General features: G+C 45.1%; 2 protein-coding genes across 5 annotated transcripts; both read right to left on the bottom strand.

The window, feature by feature from the left end:
• Nucleotides 1-636: 636 nt before the first annotated feature.
• LOC125709424 (uncharacterized) lies at nt 637-7,309 on the bottom strand. Of its 4 annotated transcripts, none has more exons than XM_048977864.1 (10): nt 6,906-7,309; nt 5,544-5,861; nt 4,873-5,130; nt 4,480-4,776; nt 4,089-4,364; nt 2,602-2,724; nt 2,001-2,102; nt 1,805-1,885; nt 1,399-1,445; nt 637-1,120 (listed from the first exon to the last, which is right to left on the bottom strand). In XM_048977864.1, the coding sequence occupies exons 1-10, from the start codon at nt 6,970-6,972 to the stop codon at nt 1,073-1,075; spliced, it is 1,617 nt and encodes a 538-aa protein (XP_048833821.1). In that variant the 5' UTR covers nt 6,973-7,309; the 3' UTR covers nt 637-1,072. The 4 variants fall into 4 exon arrangements, with proteins under 4 accessions (XP_048833821.1, XP_048833822.1, XP_048833823.1 ...); XM_048977865.1 differs by having other exon boundaries at nt 1,399-1,442; XM_048977866.1 differs by having other exon boundaries at nt 2,602-2,637.
• Nucleotides 7,310-8,758: 1,449 nt separating this feature from the next.
• Nucleotides 8,759-18,897, bottom strand: LOC125709417 (inactive phospholipase C-like protein 1). Its single transcript, XM_048977798.1, has 8 exons — nt 18,294-18,897; nt 16,014-16,616; nt 13,495-15,081; nt 13,079-13,420; nt 12,779-12,982; nt 12,399-12,474; nt 11,661-11,770; nt 8,759-10,279 (listed from the first exon to the last, which is right to left on the bottom strand). Exons 1-8 carry the CDS (start codon nt 18,462-18,464, stop codon nt 10,154-10,156), a joined length of 3,219 nt encoding a protein of 1,072 aa, XP_048833755.1. The 5' UTR covers nt 18,465-18,897; the 3' UTR covers nt 8,759-10,153.
• Between the last annotated feature and the right edge of the window lie 2,502 nt (nt 18,898-21,399).

Below are 21,399 nucleotides of genomic sequence, written 5' to 3'. Positions count from 1 at the left end.
ACTGTGCTTGACTATTGTGCATGCAGAAGCAACCCATGAATTTTCACATAACAATTATATGCAGGGTCATCCATCCATCCATCCATCCATCCATCCATCCTTTTTCTGAAACCACTTATCCTATTATGGGTCGGGGGGGACCAATGCAGAACCAATCCTGGAAGCTAGGAGCACAAGGCAGGGAACAACCAACCTATCACAAGGCACACTCACACACCTGTCATTCACACATGCACACCTACAGGCAATACAAGGTCATTCTTCTTTAAAAATATATATATATTTTAAAATGTTTACTTTTTCCTAGAAACTAGGAGACTGTGTGATGGTTATTGACCGTTGAACAGTCAATGGTCAGAGTCCAAAGAGTGACATACTGTCACTGAGCTGTACATAAACATTAAAACCAGGTGACTGGGAGGGACCCATATCCGTTATACAACGCCTGAACCACCTATAAGTATCTTCATGGAGCATTTTTGGAGATACTTGGCACCCATTGTATCCTGTGTGCTGATGATCACGTAGTGGATGCAGCCCTGGTTGAAGCCCACGTAGAGCTCAAGGCAAACGTCAACACCAGCGCCATTCCATGGTTGCATAGCTGTTTTTTGTCGGCACCACAGAGGGCGCTGGCACTTCTAGTGGTATGGTGGTGTGCGTAACGCGCTTTTATGTAACTTTCAACTTCTATCTGGGTTTCATCCTGGAAGCGAGGACGTAACTCAATCTGGACGCAATCACGGTCATTATTGGGGAGAGGTCAAATGTACTCTACATAACATAAGACACAATATTACATACATCTAACTAAATCCTCTGTAAGGTCAGTGCAGTGAGTTCATTTTGGTTCTTGCTGCTAAAATCCACTACGTCTACTTCAGACGTCTCTATAAATGTTAAGGGTCTGACGTGACTTAAGTACAATCGGTTACTCAATAGCATGTAAGTCAACGGATGACAATGTATGTGTGCGTGTCTGTGTGTGTGTGAGTTGTTTGATTCTCCATTATGTTTCGGAAGGTGTCGGAGTTTAAAACAGAAAATGCAGACAGAATCCCGCACAGCCATTTCACACTGTCCTTGGATCTGAATAGATCACCACGTCATTCGTTTGCTCCTGTGCAGACAGGAAAAAAAATGTGTTGTAGCCAATGGAAACAGATTTGCATTTAAACAGTCTATTTGCATATTTGAATTAGTTAAATATTACATCCATATTTATGAAAGTTTGTTTCTTCACATACTGCCACTAAATCAAAATCAGTCATATTGTTTAACATTTCGTAATCCTTTGTTTCTTATTTTTAATCCGAGTAGTAGCAAAAATGCAAAGAGTTTGTTATAGTGCACAGGACAGACCTTTGACTGTAATAGTTATGTGTTACTGAAACTTACGGCATATGACTGTTCAACCATCGTAGAGGCAGGAGATGCTGAATCTTCTCGGAAGACGCAGAATGAAATTGCATTAAGAACCAGAATTTTAGAAACATTTACCAAACTGCACCTGAATGTAAATTTTAGGGACAGAAGGTCAGTTTTATTATATATGTATGTTCTGTATATGATTCATTAGAATGTCCAGTATAGATTGAAAACATGTCATACAACCCTGAAGAAATTTTAATACGGCCGTTATTTTTTTTTTTCCTAATTAGAAAATGCACAAACTGATTTAGCACGCAAAAGTATTTTTCTCTTTGACCTTAAGTTTTATCTTTCACAAACTTTTACCACTTTCAACTATTACAAACTTTTTCAAAAAGTATAAGTTATGAATGACGAATGATGTTAAACTTACTAGAACTAAGACTTCTTAGGACCAAAGCTGCATAGTGTAGTTCTTGGCTCTCGTCCGCAACTGATGTTCTTATAGGGTTACCTAGGAGGGAATTATGTAAGAATGGCAATAGAAAATGAATGCTTTGAGACACACATGAAGAATCTAATCTTTGTTTAACCTTCAAGCACTTGGCTGTGTCCTCATGACAGTCTACCTGTGTCCTCGTGGAGATAAATAACGTTGCTGTACATATTTTCAGTCTGGGCAGGTACAAGCTCTAAGTCATTCTGTACTTCTCTTGGTGACAGAGGAATGGCTAGGAGAAGGAGACACGTGTCAGTAATATAATTTGCAAAGTGGCTAAGAGTACTGTATACAGATCAGTCCACAGGACCTGCAGTGGTGTGAAGTAAAGCACAGATCTCACGCTACATCTGCACTCCTGCAAACTGAGGACCCTGCTGTACTTTGCTTTTGACTCGGACACATATTCCACTCGTCCGAAGAAACATCTGCACAGGATGTTTACAGTCAATGAAATGTTAGACATGTTTAGTAATAATACGACTCACTGAAGGCTCCTAGGGTAAAATTAAGATGCAGTGTATTGATCCCAATGGAAAATTCCAGACATTCCTTCTAGAAATAGCTCGGCATAACAAGAATGCTTCATAAATGCCACCCATGACCATGATAAGTCATGTCCATCGTGACATCCCCCCCAGAAATGCCACTTGGCCTGTCCCAATTCACAGCTCTGCCAAATTGAGTCCCCTCCCCCATGGCTGTGGAAAGGACCTGGTTGGGGGCCTCACCTGCTGCGTGTCTCCTCTTGCAAAACAGCACCAGAGCTGCCAAAAAGAACACAGCGCTGAGTGGTCCAACAGCAGCTACTATTGGGATAATGTTGCCTTGTGAAGCGGATGGAGCGGGTAAATCTGGAGGAACAGCAGAACTGTTACGGACAGGCATGGTGAAGGACGGACTATTCATGGTATGGGTTCACAAACAAAGGGGTTTATTTAAAGTAAAACAAAACAAGATACGAAAAGGGACCATGAGGGGTGAAACCAAGGAAGGAGGGTAAAACAAGAGTTAAAACAGGAAACCACACAAGGCACACAAGGCAACACAACAGAATACAATGACCACCTGAGGAACAAGGGCAAGGGCAGGCACATATATGCACAGATGACAAGGCGAAAGTGAGGGACAGGTGTGGACCAATACAATTACTAGGAACAGCACAGATGAGGGCAATCAACAGATAAGGGAAGACTAGAAAACAAAAGTAAGTGAACAACCCCACAACAGAAAGGAAAGCCTGGATGACAGCTGCCCACTCAGCTCATTAAGCCATGCAGCAGCCCCGGGGCACAGGACAAACATAAGGAGCTAACACCAAACGGGATGGCCAGCGACACCTGTTGGCCAAACAGGGAACTGGCATACAGAAGTGAGTGGGCAGGACAAGGACTGATCCTGATACAGAACGTCATTGGTCATTTGTATATAAAAACATTTTGTACAGCAGGAACATAACCAGGAAATGTTGCTTCAGTTTCACAGGCTCAGTTCTTTGAAGGGTGTGTGATTTTATTGTATGAATTTTAATACAGATACTCCCCCTGTTACGATGCTCCGTTTTGCGATATTGCGATATTCTGTAAATTACGTGTGATATTCAATACTTTTTCTTTTATAAATTAAGCTTTGTGTTAATGATTTTGTCCAACTGCAGGCTAATGTAAATATTCTAAGCATGTTTAAGGCTGGCTAGGCTAGGATGTTTGTTGGGTTAGGTGTACTGTATTAAAATGCATTTTCGCTTTACAATATTTTTGCCTTACAGTAGGCTTATCGGGATGTAATCCCATATATATATATATATATATATATATCAGAATGTATCCCATTAGGTTTGAGAGTTGAAGAGTTTGACTGAGGTCGGTTATTTGTTCCAATAAAGTGGATTCAGTTCTAAATGGAACTTGCTAATTGTGCTGTACATTTTCCATTACTAAGGAAGGTGGGGGTGGGGGGGGGGGGGGAAGTAATATAGTAATGTAATGGGTAACTTAACTTATTGCTTCTGATTTCAAGTAATATGTAATCTAGTACTATTACTTTTTAAAGAATTAATAAGTAAAAAGTAACTTATTGCAATTCCTGAGTAACTTCACTGTTTAATACTCGGGGTGAAACTTTTAGTGTGGCCTTATAATTTACTGTATTAACTTCTGCACTGATTCTCAGAAAGGCAGGTCTGAAGGAGTGAAGGAGCGATGCAGGAAGAAGATACCAGGTAAGCTGATCTGCAGGGACGCCGTTGCTCTCAGTGCCCTCCCTGTGAAAACAGCACAAGCCCAGTGCATTCGGTCTCTGCTGGGGTTGGACAGGCTCAGCTGGAGCTTCCTGTTGAGGTGTTTGTCATTCAGAGCTTCCCGCTTCTCCAGCACCCCCCTGTTCCCCTCCATCCTCAACCAGGCCAGGGTCAACGGGTTTGTGGTCTCTGACACCTCACAGGTCAGGACAAGGGTCTTGTTCCCAAAGAGCCATCCGGGGAGATCGAGAGTCACTGAACACGGGAACAATGGATAAACACAGACAAGCATTCAATTGTCACAAATGTAATAATACAAATAGTCTGATGCAAAATAGCTGTAGAGCTAGTAGCAGCAAAAAAGAATTACCTTTAAGTGTTACCAGTGTTATAGTGTTGAACAAGACTTCATTAATATATAAGTCATACATTCCGCTTTCCTCATACGTAACTGGTGAGATGTGCAGAGGTATGTAATAACCATCAAAGCCCTGAGATGGGAATATCATTCTGGCACCGACAGGCTGTTTATTCTTCGCAGTTTCACGTGAAGTGGGTCTCCAGTACCACTGAAGATTGCTGGTCCAATCGTATCGTTGGTTTATAAGCGTAACTTCACTGCTGTTGGACGCCTCTCTGTACAGAGTGTACGGCTTTCTGATGGAGTCTGAATAACATCAGAATGGAGATTGTATCTGTGAACAGTACTGGCCGAACTTAGATTCGACCGCTAATCTCAAAACAGCCATATTAAACCACTTACATTGTTTGACTTCTAACGTTTTAATAGCATAATAGAGTAGATGTCCATTCTTTCTGAATGTACAGTTGTATTCTCCACTGCTCCGCATGTCAACGCTGTGGATAATGATGTGGGCTGTGTTGACGTGGAGCAGAGTGGTATTAGGGATGTGATTTTCTTTTTTCTCCCACTGGAGTGTGACTGAATCCGGCAGACGAGACGCCTCACAGCTGAAGCTCACATCAGAACCAATGATGGAATCAGACTGCGGGCCAACAACTGGAAAAAGGAACAGGAAAAATATTTAAATTTAGTTCAATTCATTTTGATAAGGTGCTATTACAAAGAGAAAAAGGATGACAGTCCTATGTGACACAGTAAACACATGGTAGAAAGAAACAATAGTGAATAATGTTATATAATTTAATAGATTGGAGAAAAGCCAGAGAATAGCATTGAAGAGGATAAAACTGCTGTAATGGGGTGTTGTGGCCTGTGGGAGGGTGGTGGTTTGCAGAAATAGCCAATTTTGTTCTCTAAATCTATGCTTCCTTGGGGACCCCCAGACAGGCCACGTTTTTGCTCCTTTCCAGCTTCCTGACAGACATTTTTGCTACCGGGAGCTAGGAGCTGTTTGAGAAACACTACTGTACTCTAAATGAGTGTTAAATCTCAGTGCAGTGTTAACCTACCTCTTACTGCGATCACTTCAGTCTGTGCCAGGATGGACCGTGTTGGTTTCGTTTGTGAAAAAATAAATAATCCTCCATTTGCAAATTTAGGTGCCATTTGAATGCCATAGTTCTTATGTCGATTAAAAGATGCCCCTTTTCCCCATATCCAGGAGTAGCCGTCATCTGACAATGTTATTTTTGCTATTTCAGTTTGTTGGGTCTTCCCATTATGAGAAGTCCATTCCCAACTGAATTCTGTTCCGTTAGTAAGATCTGGATTTTGCAGAATGACCCAATCACGCTCCCCAGACAGAAAGTACTTCGTCATGATTAAGGCTGCAGTGAAAAAACAGACAGAAGTCAGTGTCCCTAAGTGCTGTGACATAATGAATCTACATCATGTTTCATTAGGATTCATGATTGATTCAGTAAGTTCTTTTCTGGGAATCAATATTCATTGATAAATACTTCTTAAATATTCTTAAATAAAGCTTGCTTTGCATAAATTTGATAAACAAATAATGGCTAAAAATGGTCTCCAAATCTAGATTAAAGTGTAATGACAGTCCTACACCCTAGTTTCCTGTAATGTACCCTTTATTCACAAATTGTATCATCAGAATGAAAACATGTTAGTATACAGCTAATCTTGTGGCTGTCACGATCGTGGATTGCGGGTAAGGCACACGGACAGGCGGGCAGGCAGACAGGCAAGGATCAGGCAAGCAGACAGGATACAGGGCAGAACTAGGGGTTTAATCAAAGGACGAAGCACGAACATCGACTAACATCAATGACGGACAGGGAACTGAGGTAAGACACGGACTGAAATAGACAGGAGTGATCAAAATAACTAGACACAGCTGGGTACGATCAGGGAAGCACATGTGGATAATCAGGAGGGCGTGGCACACACGAGGATCGTACGAGCCGGGCGTGACAGTGGCCTCATTAATTCTTGTTTTTATTTAGACCAGACACACAAATACAAAACATCTGGAGATAAACAGACGCAATATGAGCTTGATACAATGTGCATTAGGAAGTTTGTATTACAGTATTCTGAACATTGTACTGCTAATGACTCAAGTGAATAAAAGAATCACACATAAAATCAATGAATAAATATCTGGTCCGAGAGTTAAATATCGAGAGTTTGCAAAATGTTTCATGTGATATTGTTTTATGACACTTTTCATAAATTTTATGCTGACGACAGAAGTCAACCTTAATGAGGCTTTCATAAGGGTTTAATGAAGTTCACAGATAGAATTTAATTTTGAAATATTTTGAAATTTATTGAATCCATTTAGATTATTGGTCAAGATCATTCCAATTATGGTTGTGTTAAAAATTTCAGTGAAAGTAAAAATTACTCACGGTCAGCTGCAAGTTTCAGACAACATCCTGCCATTGACACCAGGATCCACAATGGAGCTGCTTTCATGGTGATGCCACAGAGTTAATGCGGTAAATAGCCAGTAAAAAATAGATGAAAAGCTAAGTGTTTGAATCCACTTTCCAAAATACAAAACAGGGCGTCTTTAAACAACCAGCTCAATGCTACAAAGAACCTAAACCAAGCTAAAGGAATATTTCCCAACATCTGATTTTTGAGAAATCACATTAAAGAGGAAGTGGAAAGAAATTATAAATATCCAACTAACAGCATAGTAACATACAACTAATATAATAATGAAACAATAAGAAATATGACAAAAAAAAGGCAAATGATGTTACTCAGTACGTTCTTTGGTGCAGTTTTCGAGTTCTGAACTTTGAAAGTGCTGGATTCTTCCCCAAATTGTGAAATTCACTTGTGATTCTACTTCTTGTTTGCATCTTCCTCCTCTAAAGCAGAGACCACAAATTTGGTGAATTTCAGAAGCGAGAAGGTTTCTCTGCGGCTAACAGAAACTGGTATGTTGGTTGTTTTAACATGGGAACACAAAAAGAGACATATCTCTGGGCAGACCTGTGTACTGGCGAGGAAGAAGAAACCACTACAGAGTTTATCAGAAGGTGCATTCAGGGCTCATTTCCTGTGAGCAGTGTAGTTAAGAAACTGAATTAACCACGTATTTTCATAGTTTAGTTTAACTAGTGGAGGGAGGTTTGAAGTAACTTGGAATCCAAATGCATCAGTACATTATGCATTTGTTATTTCTCCTTAGAAAGCAACACATTTTTGTTATTGATGTGAAAGAGAAAAATTGAGTTTCACATCTGATAAATATTTTCAGATTTAAAAAAAAGGAAAAAAGAAGTTAATAGAAGGTGTGTCAATCAAAATCAGACCCGTGTCCAGAGTCATACTGTAGGGAAAATGCCATACATGCTATGTTGTTCAATTATGGGACAGGCAACAACGGCTTTGAATGGGAGATGCCGATCATTCGCCACGTGCCATTCACACACCAACCCCCTCGCACTGCCCACTGTGCTGGTCACGCCGGCGACAATGACACAGCTACTTACATTATTTACCGTTTGGATGCTGTCCAGCCTGCCCCCCCTGTCTAATCAGCGCCCAAAACTCTATATTATATCGTACTTTGCAACTGCAACATTGATTCACAATGGTTTCGCAGTCATCCAACAAACAGCTCACCTGCCACACACTGGGCTCTAATTCTGCTATTCAGTGCATAATAAATTCTGTATTGAGTTCATATTCAATAATGTGGGGTTCATTTTAAACTGGTTACGCGGGGGAAATTTACCCAGAATTCCACTTTTTTGCAGGATGTTTTATGTCATGTCCCAAGCTCCTAATTAGTGTTTTTCCGTCTGTTCCTGTCTAATTGGCTTTGCCTGCTTAGATGCTCAGCGTGAGGTATTGCCAAGCGTTCTACTGCATACTAACGTCTCTCTGTCTCACAACCCATATCTACTTACCGTTCCTGCTTAGTTCCTTCTCTTTCTCTCACCCTCTTTGGAGCTTCACAGTGTTCTTACCAGCTGTCCTCAATGAGCTCGTAGGACTGACTCTGCCGATTACCAACGGCTTCTCTTCTGCGACCCCGACAAAGAGCCCCATGTGCCGATTCACTGTTGGCTGGTTCCCTTCAATAAATCCCCGATGACTGCATTTGGGTCTCCAAGTCCCTCTCATGACATTTTAACATGAATTACAAACTGACAAGCATTTGTTTGCAGGAACCTAATTTTATGGCTGACAAAAGGAAAGTTCACAGAAGGAGGTTGAGACTCAAGAAAATCACAAGAGACTCTTGAAGGGAGAACATGTTTTATTGTGTGAGAAGCTGGAGGAACAAGCAAAGAAGAAATATGAAACAAGAGGGACAAAAGCAGAGGCGTTACTCTGAGAACAGAAAGACGTCTAATAAACACAGAAGAGCAACCGCTGTCAGAATAAAATGTATCTACCAAGTCTACTGAGAATTCTAGGCTGTCAAACACACCGATAAAAGTCATACGCAGAAGAGGGTGGTGAGCAGTGAGGGAGGTAGAAGACGTTTAGCGAAATGTATGGGCTGTGTTATGGTTGCCTGGTCAAAAGTTAACCTCCCTGCGGTGACAAAGCTGGCAAAATTGATAAGAAAGAAACAGCTGAGTTTCATCAGAGACTGGAAGGAAAACCACATGGACACTGTGTGAACAGGAAGGTTTCTACAAGCAGGGTCGTAATACATCTCCCACTCATTACTGGTAAATATTTGGAGGCTTATGTGCTGATAGGCTATGCGGACTCCTTCACATCTACAGTGCAGCCAAACATTTGTACACTGTGAAAAAAAAATCATCAAAAATTGAAATTATATTGAGGATATCGAAGAACAAACTTTAAAAACAGTCTAATATGTTACAATTATGTGTGTTATGTAAGGAAACGAGAAAAACATATATTCAAAACATATTCTGAAATTGCTTTTAAATGATGTAACCATTTTCTCACGGTATGCAAATGTGTTTTGGCTACACTGTAGAGGCTTGTTACGTTTTAGCTTCACATATTGCTTTGAACAAAAAACTTGCCAAACAAATGTAAATGTAAACATACACACTTGCTTTGAGGAAGAAAAAAACAGTTTATGTACGCTGTATGACTGAGGGTGGGAACGACAGATGCAACTAATCAACACACCAGCCGCCAGAGAATTCCCAGAGAATGCCACCCCCCTCCCCCACAAAATAACACCTCCTTTACCTTATATGGGTGACTGCTCTCGCTTGGCATTGCTGAGCGCTGACTTGGCCACTACATCCTGACATCACTCCACCTTTAGGGTCACTACAACTCCCATGGTCTCTGAGTGTGAAAAATCATGGCTGGATCTAAAAGAAAGTGTAAGGGCTCAAATTTTCTTAATTTACAAACAGATTCATGGGACATGGGATTTGGAGGATATGGTCTAATGAGCCAATCAAGAATTTTACTGTCTAAAGTTGCTAATGACCGGCTCACTGTCACCAAAGATCCAACTGATAGCAAGTCTGTAACCTTCCCATTCAGCTGATCTGGACCCTGTTCTGCACTGAGCTGAGTGCTGCAATGCCAATGAAAAGCACACCCCCATATTTCTGTCCTGTACACTTAGGGAGCTCAAATTCATACTTGGTCTTGGGCACCATCCCTCCCGGACAGGTCATCCTGAGCTTAAGGGTTAGGAGGAAGCGTGTCGGGCATCTTCAGCGTTAGCCATCAGCCCACATGCCTCGAAAGCCAGAACCAGCTCTCTCAGGGCATCCAGTGCATCTGCCTTGGCACTGCAAATTAGGTCGCACTGTCCCTGAAGAAACGATACAGAGCAAAGAGTTACGCTACACAGGTAAACCAGAGCTGAAACTGAAAAAACAAAGATCACAGGAGAACTGCATCGTAACAATGAAGGCCGAGTCACATCGAGGTGTTTCGCCGTCCCATGGCTCCTGCTCCAATTGGAACGAAGTATTTGGAGGGACTGGTTATGCAACGCATTAAAGCCTGCCTCCCATCGAACCTAAACCCCCTACAGTTTGTGCACAGAACCAACTGGTCCAGTCGATGCTATATCCACCTCACCCTGTCTTATCTGGAGAACCAGTGTACCTACACCAGACTGCTCTTCATTGACTTCAGCTCAGCCTTAAACACCATCATACTAGAGCGACTGGTGGAGATGCTGAAGTCACTGGAGGTACTGGCACCTGAAACTGGATCTTAGACTCGGCAGCCGCACATCAATCTCAGCGAGTACATGCTCGCCCCAGGGCTGCATTCTGACCCCCCTGCCGTCCAGCCCTGCTTACCCGCGACTATCTACTGCTAGATTCAGCAACAACCACATCATGAAGTTTACGGATGTTACTACAGTGGTGGGTTTCATCAGCAAAGGTGGTGAGGTCAGCATACAGGATGGAGGCGGAGCAGCTAACATCGTAGTGCAAGCACCAGAACCTCCTCCTGAACGTTGACAAGGCTCACGCAGAACAGCACCCCCTGCTGACCACATATGGCACGGCCGTGGGGAGGGACAGTGGTATCAGGGTCCTGGGCGTGTACCTGGCAGAAGACCTGACTTTGACCACTAACACTATGGCACTTATCAAGAAAGCCCAACAGCGTCTCCATTCCCTCCTGAGGCTGAAGTAGGCGAGCTACCCAGTCCGGCCCTCGCCACCTCATACAGGAGCACCACTGAAAGTATTCCGACCCACTGTTATCGGGCACCAGGTCTGGTTTGGAACCAGCACAACCTCTGAACAAAAACAGATCATCGGTGCTCGTCTCCCGCGAACCTGCCTGCCACACCTTTCCGTTCTGTAGTCAGGGAAGGGGTACCGGAGCATCCAAAGCAGGACCACCAGGTTTGGAAATAGCTTCATTCCCCAGGATGTGAGGGCAATGAACACTACTGCCCCCCCCCCCCACTGAATCACTGACCTCCCCCACTGCACCCAGCACTTCTGTTCACTAGTGCAATCTTCCATTTGCACTTTTCTTTTGCCTTTGTACCTTTGTGCTGGTAAAAGACAATCTATTATTTATTTACTTATTTGTTTAACAATACATGCTGCTACACCCTTAAAACACACTAGAAAAGAGATACATTGTTAATCTATCTATCTATCTATCCATTCATCCATCCACACATCCATCCATCCATCCATCTCTTGTCAGCTTGCCGTCACCTTCAGTGCTGTGATGTTCCATGCCGAGCTCTCCAGAGCCTTACTCTGCTTCCTCCCCTTCAGTTCCTCCTTCTCCCCAAGCCTGGACAGGTTCTCATGGAGCTCCATTCCTATTGGGTAAGATGGTATCAGGTTAACACTTTATGGAAGGTTATCCATTCAGCCAAACAGTCCAACTTGTGTCTGAGGTCTAGATCTGTGTTGGACGTCGAAGTAGGTGAAGGAGTGTGAGGTTAACAAGGTTCAGACGCACAAGACTATAGACAGGCTCATCCTTTCATGAAAAGAAGTTATTCTTACAATAGTCAGTAAACAGAAACAACAACTTATTGAAGAACCACGAAGAGCCACATTATTTTACATCGAAAGATATTTAGATGTATTATTTACTTTAATTAACTGTGAACTTTGAACAATAATACCTGCTTTATTCTATGCCGTGAAAGAGTTTTCAAAAATGAGTTTGGGAGATTTTAAACATAGTAGCAGCAAAATATTTTCAAAAGGTTATATGCTGCTGTGCAACGTTACATAAAGCCATGTTTGTAAAAAACAGTAATATTATTAAGAATATAACAGGCCTGTGATCATAACCTTATCATATTTGGCTAATATGACATCAGGGGTCTTTGGCCAGGTTGTGCTCTTTCACCAAAATGCTTATAAAAACACATAAATACACACACACACACACACACATACACACACACACACACACACACACACACAAACACTTACCTTCCTTGGACACCTGTTTTATCTCTTCTTGTACCCTGTCCGCATTCTCAATCAGCCGTCTTTGCGCTGAGATCATCTAAAGTCCAGGTTAGTGAAGCAGAAAGAACTAAAAATTGCACTGGCTGGGTAACTCGAACACAAAGATGTAGGTGGCTACAGCCCTCAGGTGCCTTCAGAACGTGTATGTCAGTATGGTATGATTCTGTGTGTCGGTGCGGTTTGATACGACTATGCGTGTCGGTGTGGTTTGATACGACTGTGTGTCACTGTGTGCGCATGACTCAGGTCAGTGTTGCATAAATCTTTTGTTTTGGATTAAAATGGTGGATCTTCCAAGCAGGGAAAGAACATCAGATATTACGTCCATCCAGATAACTCACAGTGCTGTAGGAGCCCTCAAGCTTCTGTACGCTTTCAGACGAGTTCCCCAGCACCTCTAGGCAGGGGTAGCCATCTTTCAGCACCAGACTGGCCCCTAAGGACCCATCAGGGGCCTGTAGAAGGGGCACCAGGCTCTGAATGCACTGCTTGAAGGTGACCTCCAGGGGGAGCCCAAAGTGCTCTTTGAAAGCGACCACGGCACTCTGTCAAACACAGACGAAAATGACATCTGCTTGCTTTCCTGTCCTAGGAAGGCTGTGATATGAAACCTGGAGCAGTATGTCAGGCAGTACACCTACCTGTGCAGAAACCCGCAGGTCTGTGGCCTCACCCAGGGGAGCACTCGCAGAGCGGAAGGTGTCGTCCAGAGCCCTGACGCCCACGCTGTGCAGGGCCACCGACCCGTGCCCCCGCCGCGCCTGCTTGTGGGGCTTGCCGCTAACTTTCAGCTCGGCGATGACCACGTGGATGAAGAGGCTGGCATGAGGCACCAGCTGGCCTGTCAGGCCCAGCAGCGGCACGGTGCGAAAACCGGGCTGCAGACACTCGAAGCTCACGCTGTACTGGCCAATGAAGTCATCGGTGATGTAATCGTCATCCAGTACCACGAAACGCAGGACTGCCAACTCGGGCACGCTTACCTGGGGATGGGAGGGGGGCTGTCAGAACACACATGACCTGCCTGTAGGTAGGGTGCAGTTGGCACGGACCTCACCTGAAATTCAAAGGTTTCGTCGAACAGTGGGTCATCCTGGTTCTGCGCCCCGGTGCCGGTGCGCTCCTCAGCGCAGTCATCAGACACGCCATGCAGCTCTAGCACCACGTACGGGTCGATGATGTCCCCCTTGGCGCCTGAGCCCTGTGGTTTCGGAAGACCGTGGGCACTGATCACCCTGACACGCAGCGTCCGGCCCAGTGAAGCCGGAGTGCGGTCCGGCCCTCGCACTGCGGCCGGCTGCAGCACGTACCCACAGCCGCCGTTCTTGGCGAAATGAGCTCTGTGGACGTCCAGCACGGTCCCAGGCATCTGCAGATTGAGGGCCACCAGCTGACAGCCGGCCTTCCAGAAGTCCTGGGGATCGGCGTTGCTGGAGTCAGAGGGCTCTGCACTTGGGCACACCCACACCAGCACACGCTCTGTGAAATCCACCAGCTCCTCTGTGCTCTCGCCAACCAGCTGGGCCGCCTCATCCTCCCCCATGGAGCACACTGTCCAGCATGGGGGGGCCTGGGGCATGAGGGTGTTGGGGGGTGCCAAAGGGCTCTCGTTCTGGCAGGCTCGGCGTCTATAAAAGCAGCGGCTACTGGAGCGACTCATAACCAACAGCTCGGAAAGCTCTTCGCAAATACGCGACCGCAGTGGATGTGGGGCTTTGGGCGCCATCTGCTGGTCTGTGAGCTCACCACCGTCCTCCAGCTCCTCTTCCTCCTCTGACGCATCCCCATCTGAGCTCTCCCCTTCTGATGGCCGCTTCTTACCCACCAGTAAAACCCGGCCCTTCAACTCCTCTGGGGAGGGCAGCTGAGGCCTGTCTTCTGGACCTGGAGGTGCCTCTTGGGCCCCAAGGGTGTAGAGCCTAGAGCTGAAGACCTTGCGGAGGTGATCAGCCAGGACTCTCTGCTGGTTTGGGGAGCAGCGTTGGCAGAGGCAGAGCAGCAGAGGGTAGGGCGAGGACGCAAACCCGTACTTGTCGATGATTTCAAGGGCAGCACGGGCGGTAATAGGCACTGTAGGGGCTTGACTGGGGTCATTCAAGCTCAGACTCGTCTCCACAGCCAAGACTGCCTCTCCACTAGGGCCATCTGTTACTGTGAGCTCCAAACAGCGGCACCCAGCCTGCAGAGCACTCTGCATTGCCCCCAGATCAGCACACCCCAGCTCCTCAGACAGGTAGGAGCAGGAGGACGACTTGATGAAGTAGTGTGTGAGCGGCTGGCTCATATCCTGGCACACGTGCTGGTGTTTAGGGTCAAACAGCTGGCACTCGGGTGACTGCAGGTAGCGGGCAAAGCCATCCAGGCTGAGCAGGCCCTGCTCGCGGCCCCAGGCCGATGGCTCGAAGTGCTGTACGATGTCCAGGCAGCCCTCGGCCGTGGCGGAGCGGAGCCCCTGCTCCGTCTCCAGGAAGCCCCGCAGCGCCTGAGCATCTAGGCACTCCCGGTCCTGGGCCAGCTGCACCAGCAGGAAGTAGACGTCAGGGCGGGTGCACAGCTCGCAGTAGACCTCCTGGAATTCCTCCAGGGTCACGTGAGAGGTCAGCTTCTCCTTGATGCGCTGAATTTCCTTAAACCTGAGTCGTACCTGGAGGTGACAGGGAGTGACAGGAGAGAGGAGATTCATGGTGGGAGATGAAATGAGCAGGACTGGGAAGTTAAAATCATCCCCATTTTATTTGTCTGGTGTACAGTGACCTCCCAAAAGACTGAGAATGCCAACACAGGGTATTATTAGATTCAATATTCTTCCATTCTTGTTGTACAAGTACAGCATGTAGCGAAATGTACCCTGATTCGGTCCTGAGACTATGCAATAAGGTTTAGAAAATTAAATTAAAGATAACTCCGGTTTCCCCCCACAGTCCAAAAACATGCTGAGGCTAATTGGAGTTGCTAAATTGCCCATAGGTGTGTATGTGTCAGTGAATGGTGTGTGAATGGGCCCTGTAATGGGCTGGCCCCCCATCCTGGGTTGTTCCCTGCCTCGTGCCCATTGCTTCCGGGATAGGCTCTGGACCCCCTGCGACCCAGTAGGATAAGCAGTTTGGAAAATGGATGGATGGATGAAAAAGCTAAGACTAAAGTAATGAAAATATACAAAAAAAATATATCCCAAAAACATTTCAATTATCGGCAATATCTGTACAGTGTGCAATAGAACAGACTATTATTTGCTCTAGCTGCTGTTGATGTAAATGTACCTTTACTGTGAAGCGTTTAAAAGCTATGGCGGTCTGTCCTGATTTAGCCTCATGGCCTGAGGATAGAAGCTCTTCCTGAGCCTCTCAGTTTTTGTCATAACACTCCTGAAGCGTTTGCCAGATTTCAGCAGGACGAACAGGCAGTTACTGGGGGTAAGATGGGGTTTCGATGATCCCGGTTACTCTGGTCCTGCATCTCTTGTTGTAAAATAGGCAAACAGCTAATTACTGTATATCCTGGCCTTTTGTTTAACTGAGCTTGTCTGCTTAAAAATACTCGATTGGGATTGATGAATGATTTGCAGTGTCCTCCCACCTTGGTCTCCCTGATGCTGGGACACAGCCTGCAGATGGCGGCCACAGCCGCGTCCTCAGACGCCACCCCGCAGCCGTTCTCGTCGTCCTTGCCGAACTCGGCGGCCAGCCAGCTGCGCCGCAGTCGGTTTCCGAGGCTCCCCTCGTCGACGCTGCCGCGGACGGAGCCCGGGTGCGATATCAGGTAGCGCAGGCCCGTCACCCAGATGTTGGCGACTTCAGGAGAAAGTGCCACCAGATCCAGGGACTGGTAGCCATCACCGTGGATGATGGAGAAGGAGGCCTCCTCTGCCAGGCACTCGGCCGTGCCGCTGTGGCAGAACGTCTCCGTGCACTTGCCGGCGCGCACCTCGCATATGGCGCTGATGTCCAGGCGGGCGCGGTCACTGTCCTTCTTTGAGGGCTCCCAGCGCAGACAGGTGAGTGAGGGGTCCAGGGTATAGAAGCGGTAGTAGATGCGCGAATTGGGTCGCACCTTTCTGAGCTCACAGCCGCACTGCATGAAGGCCAGGCAGTCCGCTGCGCTGCTCACCTTCCTCTCTGACGGCGTGCTGCTGAAAGACACCGTCTTCTTCCTCCCGCCCATTTTGTGCACTGATAGGTCCTAGAGAAGCCAGCAACAGTGGCGATTCTAGATCATTTCAACTAGAGGGGGGCAGACTGGGGCCAATCGTCCCGTTAAGGGGGCCAGACGCATTTGACCTTAATGTCCTCCAAGTATTACTTACAATATATTGTCAGCATTGAGAAGCAAAAGACCATTTTGAAAAGCGATGTTATTTATGCATTTATATATAATACATTTTACAGGTAACTCCCTCTCATTTGTTGTTTAATCTGACTTTCAAAGTTTGATTATTTTTTTCTGTCATTAACTTCACTTTTCACCAGCCGAAATGACTCGACCCCCCTGGCACACCTGTGTTAAGAGTCCATCATGAAAACACACTTATATTTCGCCTCTTCCCAGTGCACAAAATTTTATCCCACGTATATAAGTGTAAATAATAAGAGTATCATTATTATTATTAATAATAATTATTATGGTTATTATTATTATACATTTATTTCGGATCCAAATAGCATACATATTTTGGGGGGGCCACGGGGGGGGGGGGGGGGGGCATTCATGTTTTCACACACAGTCTAACTCCCTCTGCACTCTCTCTTCCACATCCCCCCCACATTTATCTTCCCACTAAATCCATCTTTCAGCACTAAGGTCCCTCTCCAGAAGCTATCGAACATCTCGCACACCAGGTGGATCATTCTCTCCGTCCTCGCGACGTGAAGCATGATGCTCTCCTGTTTTAACGGAAAGTCACAGTAATTTCTGTAGCCTGCCCCTAGCCGTCCCGCAGCCCCCATGACGCACTGTGTGGTGGCTCCCTGTGCTCTGCGGTACCACTGAGTGACGGACCCTGGGACATGGTGGCAATACTCGGCTCTCAGTGACACTCTAGTACAGTGGGCACATTGTCAGTACTCTTGGCCAGAGGCCTGAGCACAGACAGACAGCAAGAGTGGACTGACATAAGAGAAAAGGAGAGATGAGGATACAGAGCACAACAGTTAGAGAGCTCAATATCTACAGTTAAATGCGGATTTACCGTTAGAACCAGGTGGCCAGCTAAAATAACCAAGTGATTTTGTCAGAGTTTGACTTTAAAGCAGAATTGCACAAATAATATGTCCCAAAGTCAGCTGACACCAGTCCGACGTTAACGGGATTCAGAGAAAGTGATCCGTTCCGACCCCGACTGGAATTTTATACCACTTACAGTGAAGCAAAGTTAACGTCATTAAAACCACTGTTGTCCTGCCATCGCGCCGGTTAGAGCTGATCTCAGAACAGGCCGAGCACTCATCAGCTGTCTTGGGAGAATCCATCAGACGCGGACACCAAGAAGTGGGGAAAGACGTGTGCCCTATGGGACTTAGGATAGATATGAGATATGGCGTATTTTACGCGCATTCAAAGCAAACACGAGAGCCGTACAGTTAATGTACCGCTAACTTGTTTCAGGAAACCATACGCATCCTGAAATATTTATTTAGATCATGTAAACTTGCCAGAAGGTATATGGGAACGTCCACAGCAGTGTAAACACGTTTAAAGCATCTGATCTGAATGAATTGCAGTAACAGTAACAGGCTAAATAATTACTATATATTAGTGCGAAGTACAATTATAAACACTTGGTCTGGTCGATCTAGAGAAATAATCGGTATTACCTGCGGGATTCCTTTTGTCGTTATTTACGTGATTTCTGACTCCTACCTTTATTATGCTGCTCCTGCGAGGAGTCCCTCTGATCCCCTCCGGAAAACCGGACTCCGGGTCCAGCGAGGCGACTCCGCTTCGCCTCCCTGCCCTCGACATCCCTCCCGGCGCAAAGTCCGCTGCTTCGGTCCCCCTGGACGCATCCCTACAGGAGTCCCGCTCAGTCATAGTCGTTGGCGAAAGTGCTAACTAGTTACTAATTCGATTTGTTTACTAGTGTTAAATATCAGCACCAATTGGTCATTTTTTAATTTCTCGTCGAAAAAGCACTAGTTAGGAAGACTTTAATAAAGCTGGACTGGTAGTGACTACGCGAATTGTCTCCGTGCGTCTTCGGTTTCATTCATGGGGACAGTGACAGACATTCACAAGTAGGTGATTATGTTTTATTGCATGGAGCTAGGAGCGCTACAAACTCATCTCAACCCGTGCTGACTATTTTATTAGAAATAATAAAAACAGAACGACAACAATTAACAAATTCTCTAATTAAACGCAGGCTACTATATAAGTAAAAGCAGCACCCGCTGAATGGTTGTAACAGCTGTATCTATCCTTAGGCAGAAGTAATCCGATTGATGCTGATGTGAGACCTGCAGCCGCAGATCGTCCGCTGGAAGCGCCTCTGCCCGGCCCCCCAGCCCCCCCGACCATGAGTGACAAAACATAAAAAAAACAGCGTGGCTGGACGGACAGCCTGCAGCGAAAACCCTTTAAACATCCCCAAACCCAGGGGCATCACGGCGCTATGAACACTATAAATGTCACAAAGGAAAAAATGTTGTAATAATAATCCATATTCTAATCACTTATCATGAACAGGACACTATAGAATTGACACTGCTAAAATATTATTATCCCATATAAAAACCATTAAATTCAAACTTGTGTGTATTGTTAACGGGGAACATTCATTGGAAACATGATCGTGTCTGGTTTATTGTTTTATTATTACATTATCTGTCGGATGGCACCAGGTGACTGGAGGAATTTTGCGGTGAGGGTTTAGGACTGAGAAAACCGTAATTCATTGTCAAGAATAACTAGCTTGGCACCAGCCTGCACAGCCACTTCAGGCTGCTTGTTCGCATACTGAACACCAGAGGGCACTAAACAATCGTGAATTTGTTTTTAAACCTCAAACCATGAGAAGCCTGTTTTTTTTTTTTTTTCAAAGTCAAAATAAATTTATTGTCATCTCATAAGGACGCGCATATGAGACAGAAAATATACTAAAACACTTGCTAGGTGGGAAAGATTCAGATTAAACAGAATTGCATATGCAAAAGACGGATAATTTTAGTTACGAGTGTTATGAATCCAAATGAAAAAATGAGTACATTTGGTAGGCCCAGTCTATAGACTGGGAGGGGACAGAGTGTTCAGTGGTTAAATTCCCTGGGGAATAAAGCTGTTTACAAGTCATACCTTTCTGGCTTTGAAGCTGCAGAGCCTCATACCAAGTGGCAGTGGGTCAAAGAGATAGTGAAGGGGGGGCTGTACACTGGGAGTGTTTCTGTGGTTCACACATAGCTGCTTGGTGGTAAAAATTGTCCAGACAAGCCTGTGCTGCGACTACTGCTCTCAAGTTACGGAGGGTCACAACAAAGCAGCCAAATACTCCTACCAGTTCAGGTTTACATTTTGGGTTAAGCCACTAATGTCAAAAGGTGGAAACATGAAGTTTCATTTTTAAAGTGATCAGAAACATTTCTTCAGCTCCATGTCATAGCAACAATTAAGTTTAAAAAGTGGATATTTATTAACAAGATGTAGACCAAGGTACACTAATGCAAGCGAAATGTCAGCCCAAACGACGCAGACCCACATGGTCCAAGTACTCGGCAACAGGACTCTGGTGCTGACTGTGATATACATGACTATCAACAGCCGAGTAGGACCCAAGCCCTGAGTTGAGAGGGGTGAAGATAAGGTTGGATAACTAAACAAGATTAAGCAATCAGTAAGATTGCTCAATCTTCAGGTTCGCCCATGTCTTTTGTGACATAAATTCATCAAACCACAAGTTTTTGGGGTGAAGATGGGATTAGCTGGAGGAAAAAAAAACCCTGAAACATAAAGAGGGGGACGTACACAGAGCAAGGATAAGATAGAAGACCCATATCATCACAGCCTATTCTCTGGACGTGGGGTATCATCCAAGTGCTCAGTCTCATGGTTCTAAACAAACCTTGGATGAGAATGAGCAAATGTAAACATTCAGACACACAGCCTGTAAGATTATCCCTTTACTTTTCTTCAGCAGCCTTCAGGAACAACCCAATTTTCAAGAGAAGAAAAGATCTTGTTCAAATCAACACAAGAATAGTTCCGAATGGTTTCACAGGGAACCAGTTTCACAGGGAATGGTGCCAGGGCTGCATTAAGGGAAATGGGGCATTAAAATCCCCCTCTCATGCCCCTGATTTGAGACAAGTGGCTGCAGCTGGTGCTGAGACATTAGCTGCTCCATTTGCCCTGGACACTATCCCCCCCCCCCCCCCCCCCCCATCAGTGTCATAGACTATCACTCCCTCATGTTGGACAGCTGTTGTGTCATATGTGAATATTCAGTTATCTTCTGTGGATATATTTGGCTAATAGGCTTATCATGCACTGCCACACCCTCTCCCCTTTAAAGACCTCTTATGCTCTATTCTGGGGGCAAATCATAGTGGCCGAATGTAAGACAAAATCTAGAATGCAAGATAAGCAGTTTGGGAAATGGATGGATGGATGGATAATCATAATATTCGATAAACATTCCTAGAATGAAAAATTGTTAGTGGAGTAGGAAGTAAGTACAGAACCCGACACAATGTCTGATCTTCAAAGCATTTCTTTCATTGTCCTTTGTATCAGTCTATGTATGTTGAGGTAATGGCTTCCAGATATTTAACTGTTGCACTTGTTTGACCTGTAATACTTTCTTTAAATATATGGATGGTTTTTAGTGAGAGCCAGGCTGTCTGTGTGAATGTAAGGATTCTCTCTGTCCGGAGTGTTTCTTGAGCTCCTCAGTTTCTTGATCCCCCAAATGTTCATTCACTGAAATACAGTCAAACTGCAATCTCTGCTCATGACAAACGGCCTGATTTCTTGT

Source organism: Brienomyrus brachyistius, chromosome 16 (genome assembly GCF_023856365.1).
Source record: "Brienomyrus brachyistius isolate T26 chromosome 16, BBRACH_0.4, whole genome shotgun sequence".
Lineage (NCBI taxonomy): Eukaryota > Metazoa > Chordata > Actinopteri > Osteoglossiformes > Mormyridae > Brienomyrus > Brienomyrus brachyistius.
The sequence above is the reverse complement of the archived record's forward strand: the minus strand, read 5'-3'. Positions and strand labels throughout refer to the sequence as shown.